The 19,039-nt window shown below is 37.2% G+C and overlaps 1 protein-coding gene across 5 annotated transcripts in view; it reads right to left on the reverse strand.

Annotated features, from left to right (window-relative positions):
* frya (furry homolog a (Drosophila)) overlaps nucleotides 1-18,298 on the reverse strand; it is an 83,082-nt gene extending 64,784 nt beyond the window's left edge. For 2 of the 5 annotated variants that reach the window (XM_065280854.2, XM_065280852.2), the window contains exon 1: nucleotides 4,608-4,785. In XM_065280854.2, the coding sequence (XP_065136926.1) occupies nucleotides 4,608-4,677 (70 nt within the window). In that variant the 5' untranslated portion in view covers nucleotides 4,678-4,785. Of the gene's footprint in view, nucleotides 1-4,607; nucleotides 4,786-11,506; nucleotides 11,690-18,201 lie in introns of those variants that run through there. The other 3 variants (XM_065280853.2, XM_065280851.2, XM_073815601.1) reach the window with 3 other exon arrangements.
* Nucleotides 18,299-19,039: the final 741 nt, after the last annotated feature.

The raw sequence follows: 19,039 nt of genomic DNA on the forward strand, positions 1-19,039 counted from the left end.
ATTCCCCAAACATTTCATGGCTTTCCACCAGTTGCACAAAGATGCTTTAAATCATGACCGTGTACTTAAAATATCACCCAGATCGCCACACAAAGCAGAAAACAACGGCAGTGCTTACAAGCATACACAGAAGCTACTGCACTGTACTGCGAGCAATGGTGGTCGAGTTGCAGTGGGCTCATGTGACAGCGATGTTAATTTTGACAACACATTTTAATGAGACTTATCACTGATGAAGGCAGACTTCATTTTACACAGCTTACACACAATGAGGACAGGATGAGTTATGATCTCAGTTAAATGCCAACAAAAGCATACTGTATAGGCAATTGATCCGCAGAGGTCTCCGAAACTTTTTAGTTTACTAGTTTTGACACTACAATTATCATTTACGAACAGATTCCGACTTAGCGTTTCATTTGTGGCACCTACCCAGACCCTTGATGAAGTTGACCATGCTGGTCTTATTCCAGCACATGACTGTGCTATCCATAGTGGGTGAGCAGTATAAAGGATCCAGATTTGCAAACGCTCAACTCACACGTCCTTTTCAATCATTCCAGCAATGGCCAGACCCCTTCCCGTTCACCACCTGCCGCGTACGCTTGTGGTCCCAGAGCGGGTGTGCAGAAATTCAGAAAAACAGGTGATAACAAATCCACATGTGCTTGTTTAGCTCGGCTGCTGTTTCCCGAGAGTGAAGGTCAGGCTGGAATTTTTAGCTGAGGCCTGAGCAAGTGTGCAAGACTGACATGCTACAGTGGCATAGCTGGAGAGTTATATTTATCCCTTAGTACACACCATACGTGCCGATTCCCCGTCCACTGCTAACCAACAGTGTAAACATCATTCGATTGGGCGCAGATTCGCTCACTCATTCACTCTCACACCCATGCTTGCTCAAGCACCCACATAAAAACAGACAGTCTGGAGCGAGACATTACACAATCAACCCTGAGGAGAACAGCAGTAGGCAGGTCATGGGTTGCAAACTATGCTTGCAAATAAGATGCATAAGAGAATAAAAACGGAGGCACGCACTTTAAAAAGCTCCTTTAACAGGATTTTTATAGAGTGAACTGTATGGTAACCCCTAAGGATCAAGATGATGAGATTTGGATGGACCAACACCACTTGTATCTGACAATAACAGTGAACAGGACAGTTTGCATGACTGATTTACTACATGTGACTCTGCAAACAAGAGATGAAGTCAAGCAAAGTATTACATCAGGCTCTAAAGCCACTGAGGATTGAGCTGTTCTCAACAGGGACAATACAAGACTCACACGACGCCTCTCTATTTCACACATGCTGTACATTCACTAGAGACATAAACAAACGCACAAAAGTCAGACATGCAACAGCTCAATTAAATTCACTCTACCAATTGTGATAACACAGAAAAGCTCAAATGCTCTTCAAGTTGTGCTTTAAAAGTGTATATTTGTTATTTTTATTGTCAAAAATGACAATCGTTTTGCTAGATAAGACCCTTATGCCTCGTATGGGATAGTTTATAGTCCTTTGAAACTCCGTTGAAAAAAAACGTTACGTGTTGATTTAAGTGTTAATTGTTGGTGTCTATTAAAGTCCATTAAAATGAGAAAAATCCTGCAATGTTTTCCTCAAAAAACATAATTTCTTCTCAACTGAACAAAGAAAGACATCAACATTTTGGATGACATGGTGGTGAGTAAATTATCTGGATTTTTCTTTTAAGAAAATTGAATATTCCTTTAATATTTGGTTTATTAATACATTACATGATAATATAAATATTAGCAAGATAATACATATAAACAATAGCATAGCCATTAGTGATGCACGGGTCGTCTCGGGTCGGGGCGGGTAAAGAAATTGTAACTTTAATGTGGGGCGGGTCATTAAAAACATGTATGTTGCGTCTAATTCCATGTAGCATATATATTAAATATTTGGTAATATATATTTTTTACTGCGTTCTTTGATAAGGTTAAATTACGTAGGCCTACGTGGTAAACGTAACTTCCGCAACGTATCTTGCGCAGCATAACTTGATATCCCCAAACCTTTGGCCTCACGTCACGGAAGCGCCAAGTAGCTCCCGCTGCCAGCCACAACAACAAAACAAACGGAGAAATAAAAGATGAAAGACAATCTGCGGGAGAAATGCAGATAGGGAATTTGTGAATAGATAATACAAACGCTGCTTTGTAAATGTTGAAAATGTTTCTCAAAAATCTCAAACTTTTTAATGTTTTTATCATAAATTTATGTATTAATGTACCCCACTGGCACAATCTCAGGGCCCTCAGGGGGCCACGGCCCCCAGTTTGAGAACCACTGCTCTATACTGCTTATTCACAGGTAGTGCCGGAGCATATCCCAGCTCGTGTTAACATGCTAAAGGGACACTCCACTTTTCTTGAAAATATGCTCTTTTTCCAGCTTCCCTAGAGTTAATCATTTGATTTTTACTGTTTTGGAATCCATTCAGCTGATCTCCGGGTCTGGCGGTACCACTTTTAGCATAGCTTAGCACAATCCATTGAATCTGATTAGACCATTAGCCCAAGCTAAAAAAATAACTAAAGAGTTTCAATATTTTTCCTATTTAAAACTTGACTCTTCTGTAGTTAATATCATTGCGCCTGCTGCAGCCATGTTACGGCAGCAAAGTCCTTGATTAATACGCCAGAATGAGAGTATAGTACTAGCCATATATGGATAGAAAATCCCAACTTTAAATTTTCCGTCTGTCTTAGTACACAATGTAACTACAGAAGAGTCAAGTTTCAAATAGGAAAAATATCAAAACTCTCAGATTTTTTACCCCTTTTTTACTTCAATGGTACTAAAGTACTGGTACTTTTGACATAAATTACACGTCATCTCTACAAAACAAATCCTGTTGTGTCTTTTGCAAATTCCTTTTCTTCAGGGTGTGGACATCAAGCACGGAAAACTTCTAACAACATCTCCCTCTGATGTAAATAATGTTTTTTACATCTATCAAACCTCCGACTGTGTACAAAAGGCCCCTGAGGGCAACTGCCAAAACTGAAAATAAATGTGATCTCTCCAACCACCCTCTCATATTTAGATGGTTATCAAGCTTTCAAAACTTAAAGCCCACTCATATCCCACTTGTATCTTTCATCAACAGTCTAGGACAAATCTTAGTTCTCAACATGAAGTGATGTGAAACGTAAAGTACACAGTATGGCTGGTGAAACTCAAGATGTCTGGTTGATGCACAGTCACAGAGCCACATAAGTCAGGTATCTTCATAACGTCCTTCAGGCTATACAAGTAACATCCAGAGATCACAAATCCACAATCACCTTTTCTCTGTGCCCATGGGCATCCACACCAGAGTTGCAAGATCAGTCTATGTTACTGTCCGAACACACAGGCCATTTGAAGAGTCTCCATACTGACTTACAGAGAGGTCTAACTGAAAGATATGTTAACAGATATCTGATATGTGCAGACTGTGACAGCTAAAAACAAGGACATTTTTCCTGGATTTATCCATTAGTAAGGGCACTCACTGCTCTAAACCTCTGAGCCAGTGCTAAAAATATATTTGGTACACTGCGCAAAGCACATTTGATTTAGTGATAAGAACGTTTCACCCATTTACTCAGACAGACAGCGAGAGATTATGATTTGGTCCAAAAACGTTTTAATGTCTAATATCACTATATCAGAGAAGTGATTACAAAAAGTGTATGTTATATGTTTTTACCTTTTACTTAGCATCTAGCACACATTTTTATCCAAAGCAGTGCATTTAATACGCATTTATTCATCTGCATGCACTTTCCCTAAGAATCTAACCCACAAATATTGCGTTGCTAGCGCAAGTCTCTGGCATTCGAGCTGCAAGCAAGCTTGTTTGGAAATCTTTACAGTAAATACACAGGTTTCATAAGGACACACTTGTAGGTTATCATCTGACTGTACACATTTACTGCCACTCCTTCTGCAAGCCGATTGGCTGCTCGCTGACCATCCCTCACAGCTGATTGGCTGCTTAGCCTGGTGAGAACAGGCACCTGATGCACATTGCTCTGGGGAGTATACTGTGTACCAAAACACTTGGAGAGGGATAACAAAGCAATATATAGACAGAATTGTAAGCCAAGGAAACACATATGAACTTCTATACAGTACAGTCAATACAAAAGAAGACTGTGACATTTTTATTCTGATATTTTTATTAAAATTTAGTTTATGAAGCATCATCTTTCACTGATATCGATGTACTTAGTTTGATGTAAACAGATAAAAAAATGCTTCATTCTGATTCAAAAAACGTATATTTACTTTTCAGGAACACAGTGTTCCTAAGTCACGAGTACAAGTCAACCACATGCACACTGTACAAATCATAAAGCTATTTATATGTCCTATCATTCCAAATCTAACATCATACTCCCTTCACATAATCAAAATGATCAAATGACCAGTATGAATGAAGCAATAAAAAACAAGACAGCAGCAACAATCCCCTCCCACGGGGACTTTAACAAACACGTGCACCAGAACAACACGCAAGCTGGATGGACCCACGCCAGCACTGGCTGTGATCCCGCAACTCTGATCTCCAAAATACTCACAGCCGCTCCAGGACTTCAGTAGGGACTTGATGCTGATCTCAAAGAACCCTGAGTCCTGCTGGCTGGTCATGGCTGCAGGCGCTGAAGTGATGCTGCGGTCCTGTGGGTTTCCAGCCCCTGCTTGAGGCAGCGTCTAGAGCGGGCGAGTGGAGTCAGACGCTGATCACAAGTGATGCAAAACAATGATGCTGAACCAGAATAGAGCACCACAGATCCATTAAGCTCCCCCCCTCCTATGAGCGATTCTAACACACCCACCCTCTTCCTCTCTCTCTCTCTCTCTCTCTGTAAGGCAGGTTCACTTTAAATAACCCTGTGTAGGGAGAGCTAGCAGAAATCCTCTTAACATCGCATGGTTAATTATAAACCCTGTTTGCATGCAACCCATGCCAGTGAGAGAGACATTAACTGCTCATACGGTAAGCTAACTGTCCTTTCCTGCTTCTGAGCATAACCAGGAAAGTGAACATCAGGTAAGTTGTGCGGTTAGTTTTTTATTAAGTATTATGGAAACAGGGAAGCCCTAGCTAATAAGTTACAAACAGTGGTTAGGTTCGGCCAACCATCTTTCAAGTATATATTTCAAATGCTTTCAAGTATAGCAGAAGTAGTTTTTGCATATATAAATGTTATGCCTAAATTTGGTCTAAAGGCCCATTCTTACCAAGATCGATAACTATGACCCTAGAGTCACATTAGCTACAAAAGTGAGTGACACAGCGCGACACGCACAAGCTTGATGGGCGTTCCTGGGCATGCCTACTTCAGGTTGCTTGGCAACAGTAAAGCGGTATCAAAAGTCACTTCAGAGGTATTGTTAAGTTACAAGAATGATGTTTTTGGATTTAAAAGTATTTATTTTGCGATAAAAGTAACAAAATATATGAGATAAAATGCTAAACTTATCAGATATATACAGAAATACGCATTTTCTGTGCTTCAGTTTCATATACAGTATTAAATGTGCGAGTCCTTTAAAATCAAATCAATTTCGATTGGCTGTCAATGTTACTGTTATCATTCATATGATGGAAAAATCGCTCTGAAAGTAACCCCAATGGTATCGTTCCTCTGTATCCTTATTATTATAGTTATACTATTACATTTATAAAAAAATTCTATTTAGAGCGATTTTTAAAACTTTATCTTTATAGATGTAGTTGTCGTTGTTGGTGCAAATGGGCCTTAAAGGTGTAATGTGGTTTTTAGCGATATCTAGAGATGAGATTGCGAATTGCAACCAACCTTAATTTCGAAACGCAATGAGAAGCTACAGTAGCTGCCACAGGACAAAAATGTCGTCACCTGAGACAACCATGGCCGGACTTACCATTGGGCTTGATTGGGCTTGAGCCCAGGGGCCCCGGCCAATAGGGGCCTCCGTGCTTGCTTGCGTTCGTTTGATTTGTTCAGTCGTTTTCATTTTTTATTTTACAGCCTAAGAGCCTATTGGTTGGTGTGGAATTGTTTGGTGCTGCATTTAATTCGTTAATATATATATATGTCAGTCATCTTGGTGCTGAATATGACGCGCTGAGTTTACCGCTTTTGAAAACCATAGATGATGCTAGTATAATAGCGAATACGCGAAATGGGAATCATGAATGAGCTTTACAGATAATGAGAAAGAGCCACGCGAAAATGAAGCGCGCAGTATGAAAAAGATTACTAGAGTAGGCTATGGTCTTGTAACTCTGTTTTTTCTTGTTTGTTTGTAATCCGTTATACGCAATTTACTCACTAATGGTCAAGGATTTCCGTATACCCATTTTAAAAAGCGTGAAAATACTTAACAGTGTGTGACAAACCTTTGACACTTTCATTCAGAAATTGACATCTGAATCCTTCACCATTCGCATGCTCCACTTGCTACTTTGGCAGGTTTAACCTCATATACAGTCGGCTATTTGGTATTTGGTGCATTTGACTTCATGCGGCACTGCGCGATCCGATCATCATATGAAATCAAATTATCACAGCGCAAAAGTGACTGTAAAGCAGACGGGTGTATTCATGTGATTCCACAACAGCCAAAAGAATGACATCAGAGTACCGCGAGAGCGATTCGAGAAATCACACAGAGAAGTCTGCTTTCTAATCGCTCTCGCGGTACTTTGACATCACCAAGCGGTCTGCGTAGCGCCAAATGAAATCCAATCTGCTCGCAGTCTGCAGCTCACACGACACTAACCAAACAGTCCCTGTGGAGAAATAAACGAGTGGAGCTACGAAACATAACAAAATCCTGAGAGTTAACAACGCACATGATTATATCAACATTTAAATCATCAGTCCAGTTTATTACTTCATCTGGAGGTGAGGATTCACTAAATTATGGCCTTGTTGATGTCCTGATGGTTTTTGATATAATTCACTAGCTAGCCTAACTTTCCTGTAGTTTCTCTTTCAGCATGTTTGCTAACAGAATCACAGTTTCTGAAAAGTGTTCATTTTTATATCTACGTTCAAGGTTTTAATGTATTACGTTCATATCAGACGCAAAAATTAATTAATGATCATCTTCCCCACTTTAATTTTGGTGTCTAATAGTACATGATAGTCTTGTCATAATTATTAAATTACATCCTAAAATCTTTTGTTTTTCATTGTTAAACACTGCACCACTTAGGCTATATGCACAAAATACACTTGTTGATTATGTTTTATTATATGGTGTGTAATAAGGTGAATGTTTATCAAGACATATCATTCTTTTCTTAAGCTAAGTCTTACACAATGATTTTAAATGTTGTTATGGGGTATTTTTTAATGTGCATGATTAATTTGGATTTATGACATCCCTAAAAATACATGATTTAATTTTAGACTGGGCTTATGTTCTGCTATACAGACATAGGGGCAGTTTCCTAGACAGGTTTTATCCTAGTCCCAGACTAAAATGCATGTTTGACGCACACCAGTAATGTTTTTTGTAAGGTTTGTTTGTAAAAACTACTTGAATGCCCTAATATAACCTAGCAATAGGCCTAGTGCTGGATTAATCTAAACCCTGTCGGGAAACTTCCCTAAAATATAGTTCTATGATATATTTTTTATTTTAGGTTGGTTACTGTATGTGTGCACTCTCAGAAGATAATTTACACAAGCTGTCACTGGGGTGGTACCCTTTCAAGTAGTACACCTTTGTACCTAAAGAGTGCATATAATGGGTTCAAATGTACCTATATCTGTACCTAAATGGTCAATATTAGGAACCATTTAAAGGGTACCGTCCCAGTGACAGCTTTTGTTCTGATAGTGTAGGGCCCAAAATTAATTCAAGCCCAGGGGCCTCCACCCTGTTAAGTCCTGCCCTGGAGACAACGTATAGGGACGAAACATGCTCTATAGAGCAGTTTGTCAGTTTAGGGCTACTGTAGAAACATGATTGCTACTTTCATGTAGAGGTCGAGGTTTTTTTTGTCTGGCCGATGCCGATATTTAGAAATCAGGGCAGCCGATGACCAATAAATGATGCCGATTTGGGGGGGGGGGTGATATGTTTTGCTGATTTTCTGTTTGTACATAACAATCAAAATGTCCTCATCATTAGCATATATTTTAAATGTACAAATGTCACTATTAAAGCCAAAGTATTTAAAACAATTATGACTTTCTGAAGAGTTTTAAAACCTCCTTCTCCACACCATGCATTTATCAGGCACAGATATTACCGGACACTCTGCTGTCATCATTTCTTTCTCTTTGCTCCGTTTTTTACCATGGAAAAATGTGTTATCACAAGAAGCGCTGTCACAAGTTCTACAATAACGCTTAGGTGCGCGCAGATGTGCCTGCCTATTAATTGGCCTAATTTTGCAGCAAAATCGGCCAAAGCCGATATTTTAAAATATGCCAAAAATAGCCAAATTATCAGCCCGGCCGAAAAATCGGTCGACCTCAAGAGATTCTTCTAAAAGTTACACGCTGCACCTTTAATACATGATCAAAAGATGTGCAATCTTAAAACGGCGGTAGTCAGCAAGCACCGGCTGACCTTCTGACACTTGACTTTTACAGGCTGATTTCTGGCTGGAACTTAGCTAAAGTCACTATTCAACACAAGTGTCAGTCAAGCAAAAAGACACAGCTATGATGTCAGCACAAATACATCTCCAAGTGGTATTCATTTATTTTGCAGAGGGACTAAGTAGCATTTTCCTACAAGTATACAGTTCATAAAAGCCAGCAAAGGTCATAAGGTGCAAACAGCAGTCTGATCAATGCGGTGCAAAAGAGGTCAGTTGTGACATTTTAAGCAAGCAAAATCGGTCTCCAACACAAAGTGCACTGTGCAGAGGATCTTAGTATGCCAGGTGATAATACAAACATTAGCGATTTATTTAAGAGCATTAAGATGTTTACTGCTATAAATCAAAGTCTTGATAAAGTTATTACCAAAGTTAATGTGTCTAAATGTAAATGTAAACAGTGACTCTTTAAAAGCAGACGCTGAACCTGTGACCGCCTGGCAAGTATTGCACATCCTGATTCACTCAGGGCATAATCCTATAATGCCTCTCTCAACAACTTGCCCTTTATTACATAATGCACATATTTACAGTATCAGGCCAGTATACATATGTGAGGACTAAAGTATCATACTATTGAGATTAAGGGCATCAAAGTTTGATTTCATTCACTGATTTCAATCTTTGACATGACCTTAGATATCAAGGTGATTTTTTCACTAAATGTTTTTACATCATGTACTGTATGATGATTTTAGGAGAAAACAATAAATCAAAAACCATCATTTTAGCTGGGTTCTCTCAACCCTTCAATCAACCAGAGCATTACCACCATACAATGTAAGTGAAGAGTTTGATGGCCTAAAACTTCTTGTTGTAAAAAGTAAAGGGCACAATTCAGTACAACAGGGTTTAAAAGCATTATAGGTAAAATGACAGAGCAATCATTTGAATAATCTTAAGTGAACCAAGCATGGGACTTCAAAAACAAATAATCACATTTACTTTGCAACCTTTCATTAGTGAGTTAACATTGATAAATATGTTGTCATGTGTATGAGTGAAAGCAGGTTGTTGTGCAGGTTGACTCCCATTAGGAGCCTATTAAATGCATTTTCATACTCTGATGAAGAGATGGAATGTAAAGCATGTTTAACTGATGCGGGCGTCATTGTAGATAGCAGTACCAGCACTCACTCCTCTTGCCCCCCCCCATCTATCCCGGCCCCTCATTCTCCCTTTTCACTTTTCCCTGATCCTCTTCCACAGATTATTTTTCATGGACACACACACAGTATCTTTTAATGCCTGAATCTCTCATCAATCTAAGCAGTCTCTGCGTTTCCTCATTTTTAACTCTTTCCCTGCCATTGGCGAGTTATCTAATGACGTTTTTATGGTAATCTGTAATTCCGCTATTATCCACTAGATTAACCAATTTATAAAAAACTGAAGCGAATACTAATTTAACAACATTTTAAACTCTGTGTATGTTTTGACCATCATTCTGAATCTGATCTCTTACAAAATTCCTTTACAAAAATGCAATTATTTCAGCTTTTTACTCAAAATTTTTATGAGGTTATAAAAAAATAACAAATTAAGAAAGTACGAAAAGTTTTTTCCCTGTTTTGTTTGTTTGTTTGAAAGCAGATTGTCTGTTTTTTCTTTTGATATATTTGTATGTTTATATATTTATAGAAGAAACATTTCCTGGAAGGCATTTTGTGAAACTTGTTTAAAAATCACGGTAAAATTATGGTATCTGTCATTCCGAAGATAAGATGAAACTTTTTTCCCTATTTTGTTTGATTGTTTGTCTGTTTGAAAGCAGAGGATCTGTTCTTTTATTTGATATATTTGTATGTTTATCATTAATAGGAGAACATTTTCCTGGATCGCATTTTGTTAAACTTTTGTGAAAATCACAAAAAATGCTGGTGCCAATTTTTTTTTTAAATATGAGTTAATTCAAATAATGTGTCAAAATGTATTTACCTGTATACATTTTTTATTTTGAAGACATCTAACAAGACAAAACAATTATTTATAGAAATATTTACAATATTCTGTAGCACTATTTCTAGTTTTTATTTCTTAATAGGCGACTAAAAAGTAGTTTGATTGAACACAAGATGCTTTGGCCAAATCTCAAATCACGCTGGGACAACATGGATCATCAGGTTTTCCACAAATTCAAGTCCATAAAAGCCTGAATAAATGCTGTGGTGGTTAAAAAATACCAAAACAATAGTGAACCTGCCTGTGAAAAAGTCTCAATCAAAATTTGAAATTAGGAGCATTAAAGTTTGATTTCACTCACTATAATTTCATGGCCTTACTCATTAAATATTAAAGACATCAAGGTTATATTTTTCACAGATTGTCCTTTAAATCTAAAAAAAAGGACTTTAGCTGGGCTTTTATAGGCAGGGTCACAATTAGGTTTAAATTTTTCACCCAAATTGATTTAATTTCCATTGTAAGATCTCACTGTAAAGACACACTGTTAAATAAGGGCAGTCTAGAACAATTCAGTCATAAAACTACATTCAGCTATGACTTTGCATGCAAAACTAAAGCAGCGTTTTGCCTTTTTCACTTTGATTATCAACTTTCACACAACCTTGCTCATTACTCTGATTTGAATATGTCAGTCTTGACATTTGCACCCCTGTTGGTTCACATTCAGCAGTGATGAACCAAAAGCAACAGTCTATTTTAACAAATATGACACCACATTCCTGTGGTAACCAATAAATGCCTATAGACAGTGAGGCATTTCACACATGGTGGACAGAAAGAGTTGAACTGACCAGAAGAGTCTTCTGACTCTTCCTACCAAAGTGCGCTTTCATGACCAATCCAACCTCTAATGTCTTTAAACAGAAAGTGACAACAAATAAACACAAACCAATCGCTACATACATGCCAAAATAGTGGGCCTTTTCCTAGATCGTAACATCTTGAACTTTCCGCGTAATTCAGGCATCAGGTCCTCAGGTAAGCCATCCATGCTCTTCAAATCCAGCTCATTTGGACCATCCTGATGTATCTCCAGCTCTTCACAGCCCGACATTTTCAGCCGGTGGGCTCCTTGATATCTGTCAGTCACTCCTCAGTGGCAGCATTGAATTTGTGGTGGTTAAGTTTATTTCTACTCTTAATTCCCTCTTCCTTTTCCTGACACAGAGCTGTGTCTTTATTCTGGGCTGTTACAGTACTTATACTGTGCGTGCACGCATGGGTGTGTGTGTGGTGAAAAGATGCAGGCAGATAGCAGTCCGGCTAAGAGCGGCCGGTGTGTTTTAACCCCCTCGCACTTGTCAAAGCAGTTTAGCCAGTTACTGTACACTTTTTAAAAAAACAAGCAGGTGTTGGATTACTGCACCGCCCCCGTGGCCAAAAGAAAAACAGAGGTAAAAGAAGAGAGAAAGAGAAATCGAAAGAGGAGACAGACTTACAGAGACACAGGAAACGCTTTAGTGAGCGCGCTCAGAAACTCCCTGATTTGAACTGTTATCACAAACAAGTCATTTCCTCTACTTCAATCTATCCTAATCATTTAGTTCTCATCATGGTAGTCCAAAGGGCGGGATTCCCCAAAGATAATGTGGATGAGAGCCTATCTGTGCTTGAATCCTGAGATCTTCATGTTAAATTGTGTTCCTGGAGCGCAAAAGGTGGGTTTGATTCCCAAAGAACACACTTACAAAATGTATACTGTTGTTTGGATGTATGCTACAGCAAGTTGCTTTGGATAAAAGCATCTGCTAAATGCAAAAATGTAAATAAGAGTCTTTCCCCGAGATGGAGGAACTTGCTTTAAAATCAACTGGGATGTGAACTACATAATCACTTCTGACACAAGTGAGTCAAATGCTAACACACACATACACAAGCTATGCAATCGGAATAGTTGCCTCATGGGTGTAAACCCATCAGGACTGAATGAGACACCGATGTAAAAAGTCTGCTTTTACCTTCTGACGCTTATTTGTACTTAGAAATAGTAACAGAAACGGCCCACACCTAAGTGAATGGATTTTTCCACAGCTACCCTAAGTGAGAAACACAAACACACTTTGTGTGCACTTAAAGGGTTTTCTGTTTTAAACGTATGCCAGTTTAGGCTGAGAATACATTTAAGAATAGACATACTGTACTATTACGCAGAAACGCGCAACTAAACATTAACAGATTTCCCTAACATTAGTTGTAGTTATTTATGTAATTATTTAACAATAATTTGTAGTTATTTATGAGTTTTAACTAAAATAATATGATAATGCATTTTAAAAAGAAACTTGTTTCTTTTATTGTCATACAGAACAGAGGAACATCAAAATATATTAAAGTTCTGATAAATAAAATGTATAAAAATATAAACTTAAGATATGAAACGTTAAGGCCTTTGAACAAAAACATAAAAACAACAACAACCAAATCAAAGTTACCAGTTTTAAAAGACTTGGTTCATGAATATAACTTTGAATAGGACTGGAGACAAATTCTGTTAAGTTCTGATAAATAACAACAACGGCAAAATATAAATTGCTGATCACTTGACACAGGCAGTGGCTAGACGCCTAAATCTGGACCCAACGAGCAGCTACTGGTTCAGAGGGCTCTGTCAAAAACACCAACAGTGAGGAAATCTAATGAAAGCTGTTTCGTCCGTTTTTTTTAATATATATTCATTTTATCTGCCATTATGAATGCCGATACCGATAGTTTGGAAAATGTCTAATATCGGCCGATAATATCGGTCTGCCGATATATATCGGTCGGGCTCTAGTTAGAATAATATTTAACTCGTCCAAACGATGGCATAACACAATGAAACTGTAGGAATTATGTTAGTAAATAAAAGCATCCAAAGTAAATCAAAACTGTTATGTTTTATCATCTGAAGTGCAGTCACCCTTTGCCTAGAAATTCCAAAACCATGCATGTCATTTTATCAAGAAGCTTCTCGAAGTTACACCTTAGGATGATTTTTAAAAAATATCAAAGGAGTTCACTTTTATTTGGGGCTCTAATTGGCTGCTTTTCTTTCAATATTCAGTCTACGTAATCTATTTCAAAAATAAATAATATTTTTAAATAAAGTTTTCTAATAACATAAATTAATCTGTTTGGCAGAGGTGTACTTTTGTCTACAAAAGTAATTTAACCATACACCTACAAGACTTTTAGGACCATATTTAACATTTCAGTCAAGTGTTTCAAACTTTTGACTTTTGTCTTTGGATAAGCCCAATGTGCTATTCCAGTGGTTTTCAACTGCTGTCGCCGCCCGGCTCTCCTGATTTTGCCAAGTGGTTGATGGGTCACAATATGTTGACCCTGGGACAACATTTCAATCAACCAATCAGATTTCACGGTTACGATTTGTTTTAAGTTTAAGCTTACAACCAGGATTAGCTGTTTCTAGACCATTGTTTTTCACTTATCATGTTCCTTTGATTTTAGGGTTTGGTTAGGGTTGGGGTTTGGGTTGGGTTTAGGTTTTATTTAAAAAAAAATGTGTCCTTGGGTCAACAAAATATGTTGCCCTGAGGACATCAACCACTTGGCAAAATCAGTTTGAGCATCCTCACCCCCCATCCCAGAATGTTTTAGATGTCTCCTTATATGAAATGCCTGATTCCACTCATTAGACTCCTTCCAGGATGTTTGAAACGTTTCCTTAATTAACACACTAACTAACCAGCTGATGAACTGAATCAGGTTTATTTAATATATGAAGACATCTAAAATGTTCTGGGGGGCGAGAACTGGAGTTAAGAACCACTGTGTTATTCAACAAGAAACAATGGTGCAGCTGCGCCCTCTAGAGTTAAAAGTGTATTGTACGTAAGTATTAACATTATGCATTTAGACAGATTCTTAAATCCAAAGCAACTTAGTGCATTCAAGAAATACATTTCATAATTAAAGCTGTCCCATGGAAATCAATCCCATCACCACTGCTTTGCTAACACAATGCTTTACCAATTAAGCAACAGGAACACAAGCATAAAAAATTGACACATTAAGCCAAAGTTTTTAAAGAACACAATTCAAAATAAACGGAGCAAGACTGCTGATAATATAGATAAGGCTACACAAGAGTTTATTATTAATATCAGATAAACTGAAAAATTATGTTGCTAAAAAGTAGCTCAGTTGGTAGAGCATTGCATTAGCAGCACAAAGGAAATGGGTTTAATTCCTAGAGAACACAAATACGGATAAAATGTATTCTTTAAGTTGTTTTGGATTAAAACTTCTGCCAAATGCATAAATGTAAATTCAACAGTCAACAGAAATGCTTTTAAGAAAATCTTTCAACTCAAAAAGTCAAACGTTTTATCTAAAAAATGCAGAGCAGGCCTCTGTGGGCTGTGAAAGTATGCAACAGTTTGACCAAGACAGGCAACACCTCCAGGTACTGGGAGAATTCAGCAAGCTGTTGCCATGGTGAGGGACAACTGAATTTGCATACGCCTTGTGAATTATTAATGAACACCTATTATTAGAATAAACTAGTTTAAGGGTTAAGTAAATTTTAAAGAAAGGAAATAGCGGGACAAGGGAGCATGTCAACAGCAACTGACATGTGCCTCAATGCAAATAAACAGACACCATGCACTTTGTTAGATGTGTGTACTTTGTCTCTTATGGATCCACCTCACATGTTATTTCTCAATTATTTGCACTCATTGAATGACCAATGCAAACACTTTTACAAAATGCTCCAATTTATGAGACCTCTAGAAACTCAATGGCTAGATTATTATTTGAAAAAAAGTTGTTCCTGTAAAGTGATCTTGTGTTTGCAACAAATTAGATCCCAGGAAAACAAAGGTTAAGTTGAGTAGAATGGACTCTTGAGTAGTTTTGGATGAAAGTCAATGCCAAATACAAAAAGCAATCATCATTTATTAACCAATATTGAACTATTGATACTTCTAACCAAACAAAGATATCCAAAGTAGAGCTAGCAATGTAGGCCAGCCAAATGTTTAATGCCAGTGAATGATGAAAACGTATCAAGTAAGTTATCAAAGGAGCTTTTTCACCTGATCTCAAGTGCTTCAGTTGCCATCTGGACCCTACAGGACTTGTTTGGCCAAGCATCTACTTGCTTCTCATTCACATAGTACTTGATGGGACAGTTTATCCAAAAATGAAAATGTTGTCATTATTTATTCACTCCCATGTCCTTTGAACCCCAATGTATTTCTTGGTGCTTTAGAAGCCAAATGCAAATATTTCTTCAAGTGTTGTCAGTTTCTGTGTCTGTTGTTTAGGGCAATTTTAGGAAGTTTACTTTCAAATACTGTGTAAATAATGTGTAACAACTGAAACAAAAGCGATATCCACAACAAGAAGATAGGAGTAAATGTCTTCAGGACACTTACTGGAACACATATGACACAAGTCGAGTGGAGTTATTTATTTATCATTTTGGGTCCTTTTGAAGCTTAAAGGGTTTTCTGGTTTCAGTGGGAGTACGGTGACCAAGGCGAATAGTGACCCAAACAAACACATTGGGGGTTCAAACGGTAAATAATGATAACGTTTTCATTTTGGGGAAAACTATCCATTTAAGGACATGCACACAAGTCAAGAAAAAGTTTAAGTTGTGTTTATACAGTGATCCCTTGAAAGTTAATATTGAGATTTAAAAATACAGTGGTCCCATAAAGTTGCTTAGGCTTATACAAAATGTATGAATGTCATTAGATAACAAAATATCAAACTCAAGTCTAATTAAATGCAATAAAATCCATGTATTTTGTTGCAATTGTCCAAATTTCTTTGTGGCCACCGTAAATTCTTATCAGTTTAAGAATTGTTAATGTCTTCCTAGCACTAAAGCTGAGACTCTAGGCCCTGGCAGTGAAATAAAAACTATCCCCACAGCTTGCCAACGAGAGTATCTTTCCCAGGGTTGAGGCTGGCGCATGAAAGTACTCTTTTTTTCTGCTCCAATGATAATGGGGTCTTTCAGGGCATCTGGGTCTTCACCCTGCACCTGTCCCTCTAACCGCTCGCCTGTCAGCAAGAAGAGGCCGGGCTTATATTTATCCAATGTATACATCCAATCAAATGGCTTGGAAACAGTTGGGGGTGGAGCTAACAACTCTTCTCACTATGACATCGCAGAAAGCCGATGGCACTGACACCAGCAGCATCGCTTATATCCAGTTACATCCAGGTGATTCTGTTCCTTTCTGAGCACGGCATCGATACGTACAACAAACACTCAATTGTTAGGTCTTCAAGGTGGAAAGAGGAAATCAGCCGTTGGATCGGGTTCAACTATCAAACGTTTGGCAATCACAAAAGACGTCAACCGTCTCAAGTGTCAGGTGAAGATGTTAGGCATCGTCCATTGTCTGATCTGCAACGTGCATGCCAAGTTGCATCTAAACTGATCTCAAGGGTTTTTTGGAGGAAATATGCGTTGGCGGATGAACACGAGGAAAGCAAAAAAATATAAATACTGGAGGAAGAACACGACTATGTAAAACATACCAGATTATAAAGCTCCAGCATGCCCACCTCTTCGAATATTTATAGTAGTGAACTAAAACCAGCACGGTTGCCTGAGAAACGAGCATGGATGTTCAGATGAAAAGATGTCTTGGAACAGTCTGTCAGAATTTGAAAGCTGGCGTCTTTTCTGTGTACTGTGTAATGAATGACAGCTTCTATAAAGTGAATTAAAACAAATCACTTACGTTGTGAAAAGTCAATTCACAGTCAATTATTCCTATTCTTCTAAAACAACAAGAATCATTATTTTAACACAGAAAACTGACACCAACATTGTAGTTGCTTGCAACCAAATAAGCAGCACCTTTACAAAAATAATTGAATGTATCCTCCTACACTACATTTTGCTCTTAGCATCCAAATTATTAGTTATATAACTCGTTATATACATTATTCCAATCTATTTTGTCTACAGCTTACAAATCTTTCTTCAGCGAGATAGTATTTTCAACTGAATAGTCATGGAGAACCCTTTTATATATTTGTTACATTGGACTTTGTAATCCTATAAGCATAAAAATGCTTTTTTACATAATAAGTATGGGCAGTACCAATACAGTATGATATTTACATATATTCATTGCATATTTTTTTACTGTTCATTCTTTTTGTTCAATTTTATAACAAAAGTAAAAAATATTCCTGTACCTGTAGTACTAGCTGTATGTTTACGTTAATAAGTATTCTTATGGATAATCATAAGAATTAACGGTTTGGAAAACTAGCATGCATACTACTACATAATACACATTGACAGTCAGTTTGAAGGGATGCTATTGCTGTAATGTTATCTCCACAACTCTAGGGATGAGGTTATAAAAAATGTTACATTTTGATGTGTTTGATGCTAGTTGATCCCAAAATAAGCACATGCGCAACATGTTGCACGCTCATCGTACATCACTTTCCCACGGTCATAACAAACAAACATTATAACGGTTACGGCAAAATCCATCACGATTTCACGGTTTGAAGTTCAAGAGATAAGGTTAAAGTTATGAATATTTCATGCGTTGTTTTACACAGATGACAAATTAGTTCGCGTGGTCGCTGGAATAAGAGAGTAAACATACCTCAGAGAAGACTTTTTACGATTATTGCTCCATTCTTAAAAGTTGATGCGGTGAATTCTCGCACTTGCCTCGAGGTATGAAGAGCCTTTTCCTCGTTATAACTGTCAATCAAGCAGAAGCGAGTACGGCTAAGACCCTCCCACCAGGTTAGGCTCCTCCTACTGAAAGCGATAGCGTCATACAGTATGCTCGTGAACAAAATACCATGGTAACCATATTCCGTCAAATTGTTATATTTAGGACAGTTATGATTATTACTGAAAAAAATAGACGAACGCTAAGCCAAACAATGAACATTTTATAAAATAAATTAAACAATAGGGCACTACATTATACAAGAAAATATAAAAATATAATATATATGAAAATATAAAATATAATATAAAAAAAATGAATAAATAAAAAACAAGAACAAAAAGCAAGAAAGACCTATGAAGCTTTTTGTTAATTTTAATTGTTGTAATTTACCACTGGCATGACCTTTTTTACTTTACATTTTTATGTATGTTTATTTTATTTTTTATTTTTTTATAAATCTTTGTATAATTTTTGCATTTGTGTAATAAAAAGTTATGATTATTACTGTATTAAACTTAATTTTTTTGTACATTTATTCCCAATTTTATTTCATTTTTCATTTATTCCTTTAATACTAAGTTATTGGAGTAGCACTGTTGTAATTCGACAAATTGTATAGTTACAACAATTATGATTGCTACTGTATTAGAACAATACATTTATTTAAATTTAGGTTCTAATTAAAATATGTATCTATTAATGTGTTATTTTTAATACTAAATTACATTAATGAAGACTAACCCCATATTTGTTTAATTTT

The sequence above is a fragment of the Paramisgurnus dabryanus genome, chromosome 8 (genome assembly GCF_030506205.2).
Source record: "Paramisgurnus dabryanus chromosome 8, PD_genome_1.1, whole genome shotgun sequence".
NCBI lineage: Eukaryota > Metazoa > Chordata > Actinopteri > Cypriniformes > Cobitidae > Paramisgurnus > Paramisgurnus dabryanus.